General features: G+C 37.8%; 2 protein-coding genes across 2 annotated transcripts in view; both read right to left on the bottom strand.

Annotated features, from left to right (window-relative positions):
• The window catches only part of LOC145986685 (platelet glycoprotein 4-like), a 251,330-nt gene that overhangs the window by 123,960 nt on the left and 109,291 nt on the right, over window positions 1–18,079 (bottom strand). The gene's annotated exons all lie outside the window — the stretch shown is intronic.
• Window positions 1,663–15,975, bottom strand: LOC145986485 (scavenger receptor class B member 1-like). The gene is made up of 6 exons (XM_083120549.1): window positions 15,937–15,975; window positions 14,619–14,779; window positions 7,890–8,034; window positions 5,343–5,549; window positions 4,197–4,554; window positions 1,663–1,790 (listed from the first exon to the last, which is right to left on the bottom strand). Exons 1-6 carry the CDS (start codon window positions 15,973–15,975, stop codon window positions 1,663–1,665), a joined length of 1,038 nt encoding a protein of 345 aa, XP_082976675.1.

The following is an 18,079-nucleotide window of genomic DNA, read 5'->3' on the forward strand; positions in this document are numbered from 1 at the left end:
TAAAACCATGTAGAATTCAAGAGTAAATTGAATGAAAATAGTTGTGAACATTTTGCCAAGAATACTTGTGCATCCCATTGTTCCAGTATTTGCACACTTTTTTTTCCATGCTTAGAAAATGCTTTGGATAGTAGTGCCTTACAAATGTAGTCACTTGCACTTACATCATCATTTATCATAAGAGAGTCTCCCTGGCAGCAAAGTGGTAACGCCGTAGCCTTGTAATCAAACAGTACCAGGTTTGATACCCAATAAAGGCACATAGTGGTTCAGATCCCACTTAAACTGTAGGTCCACTCCCAATTAGCCTTTCTGTGGATACGGTAAGCTTAAAACCAAAGCAACAGCATTGGTGGTAATATAATACCTGTGACTAAAACATGTTAATTAGTTTCTCCAAACTTCAAATTTATTTCTACTCTAAAGTCATTCCTCATCCTCCTGCACAACTTGTAAAAATCATTACACAATTGGATCTTTGATCCAAAAAACAAATGTTATTCAATCCTAATTATCGTAACTCTTTTGCAGATTGTTCCTGTATTCACATTCAGGATAGACTTAGTGCTGAACAACTAGACTTGATAACCCTTGACAAAGGCACTTAGTCATTACAAGTGCCTCTGTCTCTCTAATAAAACTGTACTTGTAGTCAAGTTTCCTCCTGGTCACCTCCTACGGTGGTGTCAAATACCATTATTGTACTCTTTCCATGATGCACTTAAGGTAAAGTTCCTCATGCATATAGCACCGTGCCATCAAGGCACATTTAGGGGATGTGGGGGTAGGGCCCCACACATTTCGATCTCTGTCATTTTTTGTGTGATGTGATCTGCACCATGCTCCAGCCACCTTTATCCCCCAGGCAACCATTGATTTGAGGTTGGGTGAGCCCCAGAGCCACTGTATTTGTGGAGAAGACTGGAAAAATTACGACCTTAGATCACCCACCGTGGGAATTAACCCTGGGTTTCCCACGTGGCAGGCAGATGCCCTATCAACTAGACCACTGCGGCTCTGTACTTAATGACTTATGTAAAGTTTTATTGTGTTCTCTGTTTTGAAGTGAGACTCATTAAAATGTAGCTTAGCAGAGGCAAATGTCACCTATCTCAAAAGTGTCCTAACCAAATTCACAAAATTATGTGAAAACAGTGTATGGTATGGCTTATTCCTAATACTGACTAGAGATGGACGATATCGGAAATTTGATATCATGATATATCATCAAGAAAATATCGTCACAGACGGTATGATACGATATTATTTCTGTATTGTGATATCGGCGATATATCGTCTCCACGATATATATTGCTAAAATGTCATGATGATATATTGCCAAATATCTTGATGATATATTACCTACATGATATATATCGCCAAAATATTGTGACGAAATATCACCAAATATCATGATGATAGATCCCCTACACAAATATACATTGCCAAAATATCATAACATTATATCGCCGAACACTAATACTGACCTCCTCTGCCCAGGCAACAGGCAAAACAGTATCCTCTTTAAATATTTTCATGTGCCTTATTCCTTTTGATGTTTTCACATCGATATTTATTTGAAGTCTTGCTGCCCCACTCAAAGGTAAACCAAATTTCTGAAGAAAAAAGAGAACTTAGGAAAAAAATATCAGTTAATCAACTTCACACATAACCTGCTGTTTGCTGCGATAAAACAATAGAAGAATTCGAAGTGCATGTTTTTAGATCAAGTGCTACAGCGCACAAAGTCTTCATTGTGAAACCAATAAGCATAAGGTACATGGCTTGAGCTGTGTAAAATGAAATATTTCTTGCATCAAAATGCACTTGGTTACATGAAAAAGTACATTGCTGAATTTTTATGTTATTATTTTGCAGAAATCAGTGTTGTAACTTTCACATTATTTTTTCCCCAAAACAAGCTCTACTCAGCAATACAATTATTGATAGATTGATTGAGTTGGTGTTTTAAGTCCACTTTATGCACAGTATGGCTAATCGGGACTGGACCTACAGTTTAAAGTGGGATCCGAACCACTGTGTGCCTCCTCCGGGTATCGAACCCTTGATTAGAAGGCAACGATGCTGCCATGGCCCCACTGGGGAGGCCAGCAATAAAATGATAAAGAAAGATAATTCACTATGGTGTCAAGGGTCTCAAGTTCAAATCCCTGGCTGGGCATGGCGTTTCACTTCATTGTATCATCACTCATATCCACGATTATCCAAAAGGGGTAGAGGAACAAACTAAACCAAATCAATCAGTCAAACTGAATGGTTATCACGCTTGACTTTGTTATTTTTGGTTCGATTCCACACAAGTTCCAGAAGTTTGGTGGTTTCACAGCATCATGAGGATAATTGGCTAGCTATTTTGAAGTCTTGGAGAACTGGGAAAGAGTAGCAATTTTCACTGTAATTTTTACTGTATACGAATATATATATTGGGGAAATTGACAGAATACACTGGAAATCATGTAAGAAACCAAATTGCAACTTACTATGCACAAAACAACATACAATGGATCTGCTATTTTACATTCCCCGATTTAACATTTTCCCACATTATTCAATCCTGACGGTCCCAACATTGCAAAAATTTTTAAAAATTTTTATTTTATTTTTTATTTAAAATTATGAATCCTAAATATCATCAGGTAATTCAAAGTCATCATTGTTTTCACAAAGTCTCCTGATGTTTTCTGTTACATTAAATTTTAAAGACAGTGGCTTACTCCATTTGTAAAAAAGAAAACTCCATACTGGATCTATGTTACCATTTTCATTATTTAATTTATTCCAGTGTTGTTCTGCAATGAATGAATGAAGCTTCCCAGACATTCAACTCTATGTTTCCCGTCAATCTTTTTAAAACCCTTCTCTTTTTAATCAAATGCTTTTCTTTGATGATGTGAGCTGAAAAACCTGTTCTTGGGTTTAGATTTATAATGTCCAAATCGTGTTCATGCCATCTTATTGCCATTTCCCTTACTGTTTGTCCTACATAATCCTTTGAACATGAACAACTTTTATTATATATTCCTGTGGTTTCCACATCTGGTAGAGAGTTTCTCATTTTGAATTCATTTAATGAATTCAAAATTTTAATTCAATTAATTTAATTTTCATCATCGAAGAAAAGCATTTGATTAAAAAGAGAAGGGTTTTAAAAAGATTGACGGGAAACATAGAGTTCAATGTCTGGGAAGCTTTGTTAATTGCAGAACAACACTGGAATAAATTAAATAATGAAAATGGTAACATAGATCCAGTATGGAGTTTTCTTTTTCACAAATGAAGTAAGCCACCATCTTTAAAAATTTAATGTAACAGAAAACATCAAGAGAGTTTGTGAAAACAATGATAACTTTGAATTACCTGATGATATTTAGGATTCATAATTTTAAATAAAAAATAATGTGATCAAATTTTTTTGTTTTTTGTTTAAAAAATTGCTAACCATTTTTATAACTGTATCTTTAGTCAAAATGAAAATAAATGTCTAATGAAGGGAGCGTGTGTTCTCCTGAATGGTCACAAGGAAAAACTGTTTTCTTATGCTTGTTATAACCGTAAACTACAGGAAAATAATTCTACAATGCAAGCAATGCGTACATTCAAGAACTATTAATACAAATACTTTCTATATTTAATTTATTCATTTATTTTACAAGAGAGTGCAATAAATTCGTCATTTGAACAGTATTTAAGATTTAACACTAATTTATTAAATAGAGCATTAAAAGTGGTCCGTGAAATTTGTTTTAAAATGCCTGGAAACTTGAAAAATCTTGGGTAACGTGTTTTGGTATAATGTTAGGAGCCTCATTTTTTAAATTTTTTTTTTTTTTAATGTTCAAATAGTGAAATGATAATTTAAACTGCCTTTCTCATGTTTATCGTCATTGATATACTGCTTCTTTTTTGGTCATTTTTATATCTAATTTCTATTTTTACCTTTCAAAAACCAACATACTTCCGCTGGCCGTTTGTTATTCATTGTTGTTCCACCTTAATGCATTTCACTTATAATGTTCAATTATTGTAACTGTTGGATACCAGATCAACAATTTTTAATACAATATATAAATCCCTAATTTTATAACCTGATCATATTAGCAAAGGTACATTCTTTTCATATCCTAATGCTTCAGAGAATAGAATGATTTTCAGAATTGTCAGTTTTGGATACTTACCGTAAACACATTCACTTATGTCCAATACGCCGTAAAGTGGACAAGAATCATGAGTCTCACATGTATGATCTTCAGGTGACGTCACTAAATTTTTGAAAACATATCGATATGCAGGAATTCCATGCGAATAAACATCCTCAGAGTATTGAAGCCTGACCATCCTACATACTTCTGTCCTGAAGATGTCAAACTCTGTGTCTCGTGTCAAATATATAGGGTAAAGGCCAATGTCGTACCCATAAACTTCCTTTGTGTCACTTTCAAAGGTCTTGTTGTTTATTCTGATTATTCTACCTCGTTCACCTTTATTCCCTGTGCCTGTGAATATTGTCATCGTGTCTGGATATGTAATGTTCACCTGGAAAAAAAGATAAACACAGGATGTTTACAAATTTTACGACTTTGAAAAAAGCATGGGTAGAAATGTTTTTGTTACCTAAATGCTGCTTGCATATTTAGCTTTTTAAGGAATATTTTATAACAATAAACTCCAAGAAATAATAAAAATAATGATTGTGCTGGAGGACATAGTGGTTTGGATCCCACTTTAAACTGTAGGTCCAGTCCCGATTAGCCTTACTGTGCATAAAGTGGACTTTAAACAACAACTCAATTAATCAGTCAGTGATAGTTGAGCTGTCGTCATCTTATTAGATTTGCATCAGACAAACGCTTTGTGCTATTCTTCACATCAACAATTTTAGTTGAAACTTGATGATCTTAAAGTGCTAACAATGTTTTAAACTAAATTGATTAAATTTCTTAGATGAAATGAACATAAGTGTATTTTCCTATGCTGAGAAATGCAGTCTAATTCGTTTATTTGTATTTTTTTTTTGTTAGCTCTCTATTGTGCCACTCTTGGCTAATTGTGACAATGAGGATGAGTGATGATTACATGAAAGTTTATATGAATGGGACACTAAGAAAGAAATTCCTTATCCGGGCAGATACTGAAACCTGGTAACTTCGGTGGTAAAATAATTTGTTTATTGATGTGACAATTAATGGTACAAAATATTAATTTCCTGTACAAGAATCAATATCCAGATACCATTACATGTTTTATGTATGTTTTGTGATAGCTCTCTACAGATAAGAAAATGTTTTAGTGGAAATGTTTTGTAATTTTCTCATATCACTTACCCGTGAAACTAGACCAAAGTTTTCCATTGGAACTTTTACTTCTCGTGGCATTATTCTCTTATATATATTAAACAGTGTGTTGTCATGTGCAGAGAGAAGATCTTTTGCTGATATGCGATGAAATGGCTTCCATTTAAATGTGGTCATCAGTGTCGAAAATCCCATCTTAACCATAAAAGAAGAATGCTCCAAGAACGAGGCTGCTGTCTGCAAAGAAATAAATGGGATATGTTCTGTCCATAAATGTCAAACTACCCCAAATGGCCATCACCACCCCAAACCTATACAATCACACTGACCCTCCCTCCCCTGCCCTCATGCAGACCTGGTGCAAAACTACCACTCTTCGCCTTAAAACAGACTGACTTTGACCTACCTTACTAGTGAATGCCATTTACCTTCTATGAATTTCATGTGACTATATTACGTATGTAGTATCTACGTTCTGGGACTTCTACAAGTATCTATTTTTATGGTTACTGCAAACAACTTGGTATTGTTGCATTTCAAGAGGATACATGATCTTTTGTTCAGATATTTAGTTGTCGGAAGAAGGAAGCATTCAGTCGTCTGAAATATAATTATATAAACTGCCCGTATGTTTGCAGTAACAGGAACTTAGTAGAAAGAAGAATGGCTTGCTTACACTCCAAAACTTTTGTTGTTGAAATACTTAAAAGTCTACATTTGGTTTCAACCTTACATAAAAGTCTATTCATACTATGGGAATGAGAGACGCGGTAATAGATAATTAAGGTACTCATGTTTTCCGCGAAGCTGTTTTACATTATTTTCTATTAATTTCGGTAGCCACTGCCACCATCCTCGTTGGAATTCGTTGTGTTGTTGCTTGCTGCGTTTCTGTTGTTTTTTCCTAAATCGCCGCTAGGTGTGCTGCTGTCGCCTGTATGTCTGCGTATATGTAGTCTGCTGTTCACCAGTGTTAATTGCTGCAGTAATGGAAGCCAGGCATGGTGTGCCTGACCAGTATCCATGTTCAGTTCATGGTTGTAGTGCATGATGGCGTGTGTTTCTTTAATTTTTGTGTCTATCAGAGTGTGTGCTTTGTATTTGACATGTACTTTCTTAATTTTATGGTTGTGGAATTTGATATGCTTTGCAAGTCCGGTGGTGGGTTGGGCAGTGTTTGCATTTGATAGGTGCTGCTGAATTCTCTAACTGATGGGCCTGAAGGATCTGCCGATGTAATGAGGCTTGCACTCGCATTCAGCATCATAGATGCCTGGATTGTTGAGGAGTGAGAGGAAGTACCGTTTATGTTTGTTTAGTTGGTCAGCTATTTTGGAGGTTGGTTTGTGTGCTATTTGGATGTTGTAGGGGCGGAGGACTTTGGTAAGGTTTGTTACTGGGATGTGGTTGCGATGGCGGAGTGGGTTGTGTTGATGGTGCAGGTTGTCTGACTTGGATTTCAGCGTTGCTGCACCATGTGGAGAGTTGACATTCAGTATATCCATGTTTTAGTGCCAGTTCCGTGATGGTTGCTATCTCATCTCTCAGGTATTCTTCTCTGGAACAGTTGGCCTTTTGCTTGGGTGGATGGTTGGATAGTGCATGGATATAATGGTTACCTGCATCTGGTTTTCTGAAAACTGTGGTTGTGAATTTGTTTCCCCCGCGGCTGATGGTGAGGTTCTAGAAATTGATTTTCCCTGCTTTTCATGTTCTATGGTGAATTTTAGTCTGGGGTGGATGCTATCTAGTTTTTCCAACAACAGGTTGATCTCTTCTGGTTTTTTGTATATGACCATGGTGTCATCAGCATGTAAACAAGCAGGGTGGATACTCACCGGGAATTCTGCGTGAATTATTGGCTCCAGGAATTCTGCTTGAATTTTTTTCTGTAGACGTGAAAAATTGAAACTTTTAATAATCCAAATCCCATTGAATTTACATTTATTAATGCCCTGAGTCAAGTTTTTACAGTTTAGCTTTTAATTTTATCGAAGAAGGAAAAGAAAAGAAAGCTGCGTGAAAACAGATTTCTCTCAATCCGTTTGGTTTGTTAGTGTTTTGGAGAACAATCTATCTGACATTGCTAGATATGATATCTTGAAGTTGATTAGGTAACTTTGAAATTCTTATACAATTAACAATTTCATGTAGATTACTACATCCCGTAACATTTGTGACTAGTGTTTGCAGATGTATTCCTAGTCTGAATATGCAAAATGGCAAATGTAAACTGCACACCTTAAATTAAATACATATATACTGTTCAAGTGAATTGAATTAGAATTTTTGGATGTATTGGAATCGCACAGACCTTTTGTATTGTTAATATATTTATGTGGGTGGGCGGTGAGAGGCCGTAATTCTTAAAGTTGTAATAGAGATAACATCTGCTGGTATAGTTTTGAATTTTTGGAAAGTTCGCCTTGAAAACCAGGAATTATACTTGAATATTATGATGGTCTTAGAGTGGCCACCGTGGTAGGGCATTTGGGTGAGCTCAGACTGTTTGATGGTGGGCTGGTGCCCACTTGTGTTCCCTGGTGAGGACAATGCTAATATTAACTGGGAACTTACCAGCAGAGCAAGATTAGGAACTATCAGTGTGTCATTCAGTTTCCCCACAGACAAATCAGGAATGAATTTGTAGATCCTTTTTTCTCTGAACGTGACAGCATCATCATCTTGGCTATAATGGAGATCAACCTTCTTCAAAGTGCCACTGAAATAATATGGAATAAAGTTGATTCATCAACCATGATTTATATATTTATATATATATACACACCCACCCACCCACACACACACACACACACACACACACACACACACACACAAATGCAGAAGGAGACAGTAAACACTTACCACAGTAAAGGAAAAGTTTGATATTTCGTGACCTAGGCCACATTTTCAAGGGAGAAGAAAGAAGTTCACAGAATGACAAAGAATAGGAGCACAGAATACTAACTGTAGCGTTGGTACAATGTTGCCAGAGAAAGACGATAGGAAAGAAATATAAGGTACTTTCACCAGTGTTTACTCTATAGGGTGGGTGGTTTCGGGGAAGAAAGGAAAAGGTTATTGGTTGGCTAGGTTAAGTCCGGGAGGGTATAGTGGCGTGCATGCCTGATATATAGGCCCTTTCCCATTGCCTGTGGAAAGACGTGTCTGAGTGGGGGGTAAAAGATTTATTATGGCAATACAGAAACAGTTGTTGAAGGTGGTATTATGGCTGTTGGTGTGGATGGCAACTGTGAAATCAGAGTTTTGGCGGGAGGAATGGTGATTATTGATCCTTAGATTCAAGGGGGTGGAGGTTTCGCCCAGGTAGAAGTTGCCTCAGATTTGGCAGATGAGGGTGTAAATCAGGTTGGATGAGTGGCAGGTGCCCTTGGGGTGATAGGTGAACTCTGTGGCTGTGGGGATCAGGAGGGTGGGGGAGGTGATGAGTATGGGGCAGGTCTTGCACCTGTGAGCTGGGGGGAGTGGTGTGGAAGGGGTGGGCGTGTTTTGGATCAAGATGTTCTTGAGGTTGGGGGGACGATGGAAGAGGACCCTAGGTTTATCCTAAAAGATGTCCCTGGTGTCGGGGTCACTGTGCAGGATGGGGAGGAGGTAGTGGAGGGTATGTCTGATTTTCATGATGTGGGGTGGTATTGGGTGATCAGAGCAGAGGGATTGGTTTTGGGTTGTTTGGTGCAGTTGTGGGAGGTGGCTCTTGTGATCTGTTTTTTGATGAGGGTGGAGGGGTAGCCACTGTTAGTTAGGGCTTGTTGCAGGCGTAGGTTGTAGTTTTGGCAGGATGAGGGGGATGAGTTGAGGCGCTGGCCTCTGAGAGCTAGGGAGAAAGATGGGTTTTTTGGTGTGGAAGGGGTGTGAGTTGGAGTAGTGGAGATACTGGAGGTGGTTGGTTGGTTTGATGTGTATGGAAGTTTCCAAGTGGTCAGAATATTCAATGCTTTTTATCTGATAACCCATTTTCGACAGATCAAAGCTGAATGGTTAGTGCTGGTAAGTTAATGGTGTGGCGTGCTGTGTGGAACACGATTGGTTAGTCAATTTTCCATCAACGGAACCTTAAATGCTTAGGGCTACATGGGTTTGTTAAATATCATCCTTGCTTATGGAAGAAGGTACTTTTTACAGAGTTTTTTCAATAGGGAGGAACACCAGAACACTATGGGAACGTTGTGAAGCAGTTTCTGTCCAAAGTTAGTTATTGACAAGGGTCGCATATTCTGTTTATGAAATTCTTTATGAACATAAACATTAGCCTTGTCACTGTGAAGGACTTTTAATTCAATGGAAGCATCACACTGTAAATTGTTCGCGACAACCATTCATAATGCGCAGCTCTTCATGGATGTATCCTATTAAAATCATGTGCAATGGCATGTAAACTTCTCTCCCTAGACATCACTTTGATCTCGATGCATTACCAATTCGCTAAACAAATTTTAAGGCATTTTTCTAACACCTCGAAAAGGAGCAAATTGGTACAAGAATTCAGTCATAACTTTTTACTGGTTAAAGATACGTCGAAAAAACCTTCCCCATTGCATTTCTCGTGAAATTCTAGCCTGATTTGATATTTCATATCACCCCCTTCCCATTTAAAATTCTGAAGTTGAATTCAAGATGGCTGATATCAAGATGGCCGCCGACTGTGTGGGTGGCGTCAATGTGGTTCCCCCTTGGCCTGATAACGATTGGTCATCATTTCCATGTTGCGCGCTGCAGTGGCCTTGTACCGAGGGTGTTAAGTGACTTTTTGAGCCACCCTGTGTGTGTGTGTGTATATATTATAACTAATTCAAGCAGTATTTTCAATGTGACATATCTTAAACAAGTACAGTTGAACCTGAGGTACACACATGTCAAGGTGAAGAGATAATAATATGTACACTACTGACAAGAAGTTTAAGACCACCATGAAAAACGGCCAAAAAATCAGTATGGAGTGTTGTGTGGAACCAACGGTTCCTGTCCAAGAAAGACGTGACGATGATACGCATGGAAAATGCAATGTAGTCTAGTTGGAACCTTGCAAGACGCGAAACCAATTTTTTTCCGAATATGTAGCATGTGGTTGGCAAAATGGAAAGTGACAAAAACGTTGCTGAAGCTGGCAACATTGCAGCTGTGTGCGTGAAACCGGTCAGTACGGTAGCCAGTCTCATGCCCATCCTTATCAGTCGCTCAGGGTCAGTTGCTTTTCATGCAGGCGACATTGCGAGCCCATTATTGTGTGTGAGGTGTGCAAGGTAAGTGGAGCTGAGTGAAATGGCCCGTCATTGTGGGGAACAGACGATTTTTGGTTGAAAAGCGTGCTGTGATATGTGCACTGAAAAATGAAGGTTCTTCGGAACGTGAAATAGCAAGAAAATTAAATATTTCCAAGACTGGTGTTCATTGTGCATTGGACAGATACCGTAAAAGCAACAGTCATGCTGATCGTGCACATAGTGGAAGAGATCGTGTAACGTCTGCAGCTGACGATAGATATATTACAGTAACTAGCAAACGGAACAGGCACCTAACAGCACCAGTCATCCCTGCTTCCCTGAATAACAGCAGACTGATGCCTGTGTCTGTGTCAACGGTGAAGAATAGGTTGCGTGAAGAAGGGCTGCATGGCAGAGTAGCTGCTAGAAAGCGATTGTTACGACGTGTGAACAAGACGAAACGATTGGCCTGGGCTAAAATGCACCAAGTTTGGACTGTGGATAACTGGAAACGGGTACTCTGGACCGACGAATCCAAATATGAATTATTTGGCAGCAATAGGTGAACCTTTGAGCGTCGAAAGGTTGGTGGGAGAATGAAAGAAGAGTGTCTTGTTCCCACAGTGAAACATGGGGGTGGAAGTGTAATGGTGTGGGGATGTTTTGCCGGAAACCAGACGGGGAACTTTCATAAAATTCAGGGAACATTGATAAAAGAAGGGTATCATCAGATATTGGTGCACCATGCCATCCCCTCTGGTCGTCGTCCTGTTGGTAATGGGTTTATTTTTCAACAAGATAATGATCCCAAACATACATCTAAATTGTGCACACGATATTTGGAACACAAGGCAACAGAAGGGGCATTAGTTCTCATGACGTGACCACCACAGTCTGCTGATCTTTCACCAATTGAACTGCTATGAGACCAAATCGAAAGGGACATCAGGAAGAAGGTACCCAGCAACACTCAACAGGTATGGGAAGTCATCAATGATGCCTGGCGTAACATTAAACCATCCTATCTGGAAAAACTATTGGAGCCCATGCCACGTGTTTGCGCTGCTGTCATTAAGGCCCATGGCGGACATATTGATCAAAGCAAAATATGAGGTGACATTAGTATGTATAGTGGATGTACCTATGTTTGTACATTGTCAAGCAGATTCTTACATCTGTTTCTTGTACATTAATTATGAAATACATATATTTCTACTGATTTTTGGCACTTTTTCCTGGTGGTCTTAAACTTTTTGTCGGTAGTGTATAACTGAGAATTACTTAGAAATCAGATTTAGATACCATGTCATATTATTATTAAAAGAGTGTAATTGTATCTATTTTCAAGAACAAGATACACGCAATACAGGTTGTTTCTGTCATAAAGTGGTAAAGTAAGGATAAAAGTTTGATTCTTAAATACATTACATTTGACACTTTATTACTGAACACTTTGATACTGGAATACTACAGTAAACACTAGTTTTACTACCCAATTTTAAAAGATTGTGTAAAATAGCATTCCTTTTACTAGTGACTGTGCAAAGTGTGGTATAAGCTATGCCACAATCTGCAGCTATTTCAGTTTTAGTTTTATGTGGATTAGCATCCACTTCCTGTATAAATTTTACTTTCTGGTCAAGCGTGTAACATTTCCTCTTTCTGTTGTCCATGGCCGACCAGTAGCAACTGAAAACTGTCACTTCTGTGACATTATTGCAGCTTGGGCACATACAAATCAATTGTATTTTATGAAAATTAGTACGTATAATACCGAATTACGTATAAATGCATTGCGTACAAATAAGGTTTAATTTATACGTTTTGAAGTTATATTTTGCTGCGGCGTACAGTAATTTATGTATAAAAAATAATTACACAGATCTGAGTTACGTATAAAGCAGTCTCAACTGTATATATATTTTTCAGGATCGTTAATACAATCCTTGATGTGCAAGGTAATTGAAAGTTATAATTATACAATTTTAGTTGTTTTAACAAGCCAATCTTACATTGACTATTGTTAAGTTTGGGTTCTTCGGATTCTTCGATAATCCGGAGTATAGAGTAAAGAATACGACTAGAGTTTAGACACAAGCAAAAGTGTATAATTCATGAACAATATAACAATTTGTATAAAGAGCTTAAATTATGGTATAGATTTTGCGGCATACATATTGGAAAACTAGATAACAGAAAACTGACATTAAAAAGCACATAATAATAAGGTCTGGCGGACACTGATGATGCAGATCAGTTCTGGCATAGATGATCAGTCGGTACGCGATACTCTCCCCCCTTTGGCAGAAGAGACTCCTGTTCCACGATGTTTGCTCATAGCGGTCAGGTGGTCGTCTTGGTCTCTGGGATCTTCTAATCGGCTGATTCTCGTTTGTCGCATTTGGAGGCTCTACTTGATCTTCAGCAGCAGGTACTGGGAGATAGTCCTCCTCTCTAACTAGAACCGGGTTGTTGCCGTGCGATAGACTTTGATTTTGGACACCAACCTTAGCATCATATCTCTTAATATTAACATTTCATAATTCGCGAACTGACAAAAAAGCCCACAATTGTTCTTTTTTCCCTATTTCTATTCCCTTATTTGCCTGTACTTTTATACTTACTTGCAAGTGATGCAGATACACCTGATAGATGCAGCCTTTGTAGTTCTTGCACAAAGTCCATTGCTTATACTTTGCCATGAAATGAAGTAGTAGCATGAACTGAATTGGCATTAAATTCTAGTGTTCTAAGTAGAGCAGTGATTGATTTTAACACTGGATGAGAGTTATGCATTTAGGAAATCAAACTTAATCAACTTTAAGCATTTGCAATGTTGTCACTTTAGTGCCAATGCCCTGTTCCTAAGTATATTGTTGTATTCGCATCATGATGATGTTCACTGTATAACCCAGCACAGTTCTGTCAAGCTGCCTAATTTTTAATCCTCTCTGAGGATAACATTTCACCTGAATCTTTTGGGTCCTTTCTAAGCATAATAGTTCACCTGAAGCCAAGCAGGTTAGAATAAGGAAAGACGGACAGATTATGAAGAAATTCTCGTGAATTAATGACAAAGCGCTGCAAAAGATACCAAGCTCTCAGTATATGACCCTGAATATGCTCACACCCTTCTCGGAAAATAGAGAGTGTTACTTAAATAGAGCAAGAAGTGTTATAGAATTCAGGGGAGGTGAGGGAGCCACTATGGAGTAGTTGGTTAGTGCACCTGATTTGTAGTAAAATCACAGGTCTCTCATAGGTTCGAGCCCCTTCACCAGCAAAAAGTTCAACTGAAGACAAGAGAAGAAGTGCTTTCTTGAAAAGTAGTGTTGCTAAGGTATAAGTAGTATATGCACTAATTGTTTGTTATAACTAGGGAACGGATTTTAAGGTTCAGCACCTTTCCAAGTATATTACTGTTTTCATACCTATTGTTTGAGATGTGTATTTTAGGACATGAAACCTTTTCGTGAGATTAGCACATTTATCCCCTTTTTACCCCCTCCTTGATGCTCCAGCACCTTTCCCCTGCCCTTTCTTTCATGTTTTGTTAAAAAATTGGACAGAAAAATAAATTATTTTCACTCTTCTTAAGCAGCTACATAAAACCCTATAGTCTCATTTTGTAGAGCAAAACGAGAGCTATAAAATGATATAATATAAATTATATATGGCTAATTACTAATTATGCTATTTGTTACAGTGTTGAATAAAGAATGTTGATATAACTGGTCAGTGGTGGCGATTGGGTTCCAAAACTAGAGGGTGGTGGGGGAAAGGACAGTTTACTTTCTCTTGGTAGATAGGGTTTAGCATAGTGCGGGGCCAAGAAGTGAGGGGAGGCAACTGTCCCCCCTCGCCCCCCTAATCACCACCACTGTAACTGATTTAGACCTGAATAAAGGCATTTTATTTGCACATTTTTTTTTGCATCTTTTTGAAAACATTTTCAGAACCTTTTTTCCCCCCTTTGACTACCATAATTTTGCACCTTAAAATCCATTCCCTAGTTATAAGTTTTTATATTTCCCATGTATTCATTATATTATATTGCAACATTACTTTGTAATCAACTCACCTGTAAACGTAAGGACCGACTTCTTTGACTTGAAGCTTCTCACTGCCGTTTTTAAAAGCTTCAACATTCGTGTAGTTGTAGATGTAAACTGAGAGAGTTGGATGGATTGGTAATTCTTTCCACCAGTCAAAGAACAGTGAACCGTTCCTCAGCACAAGAAACTTAAGGAGGAAAAAAAAGTTTCCCTTAATACAGGTGCAAATAATACATATAATGAGACATTCACATGTTCAGTTCTTATATGGAAGTGAATCATTCCTTAAAAAAAAGTGTCAGTGTGCTTTGGTGTAAGTGTGTGTGTATTAGTTTAGTTTTCATTCCTTCATTTTTATCAGTGAAATAATTTATTGTGTACACAACTCTTTGTACAGTCTACCACTTTACAATTATGTTAAACACTACATAAAGCCAGCCAGCCTCCATGGCAGAGTGGTGGTAGCACAGTGTGATGCCAATTCTTCTGGCCTGGGCATGGGTGTTTGTGAGTGTCCCTTCATGTATCATCACTAATCCTCTTCTTCACAATTAGCCAAAAGTGGCAAAAAAGCAAAGCAAAATACAATATTTTACTGCATAATTGTCGCAGATTTTATGCCAATTTTTTCTGCAAAAATTTAGGGTGCAACCATTAAAAAAAAAAAGAGTGTCAGTATTACTGGTACTTAAAAATCATTACTAAACTGTATTTGGTGCAAGATTAGAATGCACGTAATTCTCGTGAATATGCGTTCAAATTGGAGAGTTCAAATTGACACACATCATTTCTTCATGATAGTTTAGTGACCATTTTTCCATCTGAAAAAAGGTAACACATTACTATTGACTTGTGCTTTGTAGTCTAAATATTAAACTTGAGAAAATTTACTACAGTGTTGCGAAGTACGGACTTACAAAATTTTATCTTCTGCGGCCGCAAATTCTGTGCCACTGTCATTGGTTTTGATACCTGATGCACGGATGCGACAATTGCGCAATAAAAGGTTATAATCTAATTTTTGGACTGAAAACTGAAAAAAAAAAAAATAGGGTGTGACGATTATGCAGTGAAATAGTAAACGAAGTCAATCAAACCACATAAAGCCTGTGTATAAAGAACCACAGAAGAGTAAAGTAATTATGGTTTATGTAGTTATTCATGACTATCATAACCCGTAGATTCCAGATTACTAAATATTTTGAACCATATGAAACTATCAGTGAGTAAGTCTTTGACTAGTTACTCTGAATGATTTTTAAGTTACAATTTGTAATACACTTTATGATAGTGTGTGAGTATGTGTGCACATATAAAGTATATCTAACCTCCCTTCATATTCACAAAATCTGCCATTTGTGGAGGTGATGTGATCAGCATCATGTTTCAGCTGCCTTTTGCATGTTGATGTAATGTACAAGGTAACAGTTAATGAGTAATGTTATGTGCAGGGGTCTTTTGATGAATTTCTCTAGTCAAGTTTATTAATTTCTAAGAAGAACTATCACAAATATCGAAAAGCTCAAAATAAAATAAGGTGCAACCAATTTTCAGTGGCTTGTTTTGTTTGAGACTTTTTTTCTGCTCATGATTGTAGTTTTATGTGCAACTTTACCTCAATAATAATGCGATCCACGAGATTTGTTGAGAAGAAAACAATGGTGCCAACCATGCTGAAGAGGAACACAGTTGCCAGTACAAACAAATCTGAAATAAAAAAAAACAGGAAATAAACACGTAATTGGATACATGAAGCTGTCAAACCTTCTCCTAAGAATAGTTGAGATCCAAATATCTACTTTAATTAGTTATTTAAATTTGCTCTCTCATCCCCTTTGAGATTGAGTTTAGTGAGCAGTAAGAGGTGCTAATATCGTCAAGATACAGAATACTCAGCCTGATTTCTTGCAACAAAGTCTTGTTTGTTAATGTCTGCAGAGGCAGCCATCTTGGATGTATGACGTCACACACGCCATACGCCACAATGGTAGGCATCAACAAAATATCACAGGTACTAATTTTCCCCCGTTATATGCCAGAAATGTCAAGTAAAGTACGCTTACAATCCTTGCAGAAAAGGACATGAAATACTTTGAAATAGTTTCACTGGATATATATCCATAACAGTGCAAGATATGAAAAAAATGTAAGAATCAATTTTGTCTCTGTTTCAATTCTGAACAAAACATGTATCTATAATATTTTTTCAAAACCATTATTAAAAGAGTTATGATGGAGTTTCATAGTTAGTGCATGAAGCGGCATCTTGGATTTATGACGTCACACAGGCCTTCTGCCACAATTGCGAGCAAAACACCTGGTAGTACGTTATTGTGTACCACACTAGCAACATATTACCGGTAGTCATTTATTCCCTTCATTCAAAAACCCACGGACTATAGAAATATTGACATATGCCCCTGGACTAAATGTAATTGTAAGGATTCACTTTTTTTAGTTACTTTTAAAACTGAAAACTCATTGAAGCAGCACTGTTATACTAGCGCTACAACTTTCTAAACCTAAAAAGAAATTAACGATTTCTTCTTTCCGGCAGCTTAAAACTGTAGATTCACGTTCTTCTAACTGCACCTCATTCATTTTCAAACGTTTTTCATCCCCCCCTCCCCCGTACACCCTGGGGAAAATGTATCCACGATACCGACCGTAGCCTGTGCTTATCTCAGTCGGAATATCCCACGCTGGATGCAACAAACTTTTGCCACCCAAGTTTTTCAGTATATAAACCTGGCAACGGCGCACCAGGGCTAGAAATCGTGGCTCGCCTGTATAGTTGAAGTCCCGATTCGAACGCCACTTTACTTCAAAGAAAGTTCAAAGATCAGTCTCCCTCTGACAACCATATGTCAAGTCTACGTAGAGCCCAGCATATCCTCCCCTCAAACCTTTCCCACCAATAGCATTCGTTTTAGGAACTGACACTACTTGCCAAGTCCACGTGGAGTAAAGGAGATGTTGCCAATCCAGTTTCTTTAGAGATTTCATAACGTGAGGTTTCGATTATCTGGATGTCTAAACATGACTGTAAAAGTGACAACAGCGCTTTTCGGAAAAACAGGCTAACTAACTAGCCTCTCTAGCCTTCTTAAATCAGAAGGTTCATGGCTGCAGCAACACAGGCCTTCCATCTGTTCCTATCCTGAGCAAGATCTATATACATCTTCGTCTTGGCTTTCCTACTGGTCTCTTACCATCAGGTTTCCCAGCAAGAATCCTGTAAACTCTTTTTTTCCTCTGCCATTCGTGCCACATGCCCTGCCCACCTAAGTCTTTTTGATTTAATCATTCTAATAATATCTGGACATGAATACAAATTATGTAGTTCTAAATTATGTATCCTTCTCCACTCACCTGTCTCCTCATCCCTTTTTAGCATCCCTTACCCGAATTATGTAAGGGTACAGAACGAAAAAAATAGCCATCCATATACTATATAAGCAAACAGAATATATCAGGAAAGTATTTA

Source organism: Lepisma saccharinum, chromosome 4, assembly GCF_977018435.1.
Source record: "Lepisma saccharinum chromosome 4, izLepSacc3.1, whole genome shotgun sequence".
In the NCBI taxonomy this organism is placed as follows: Eukaryota; Metazoa; Arthropoda; class Insecta; order Zygentoma; family Lepismatidae; genus Lepisma; species Lepisma saccharinum.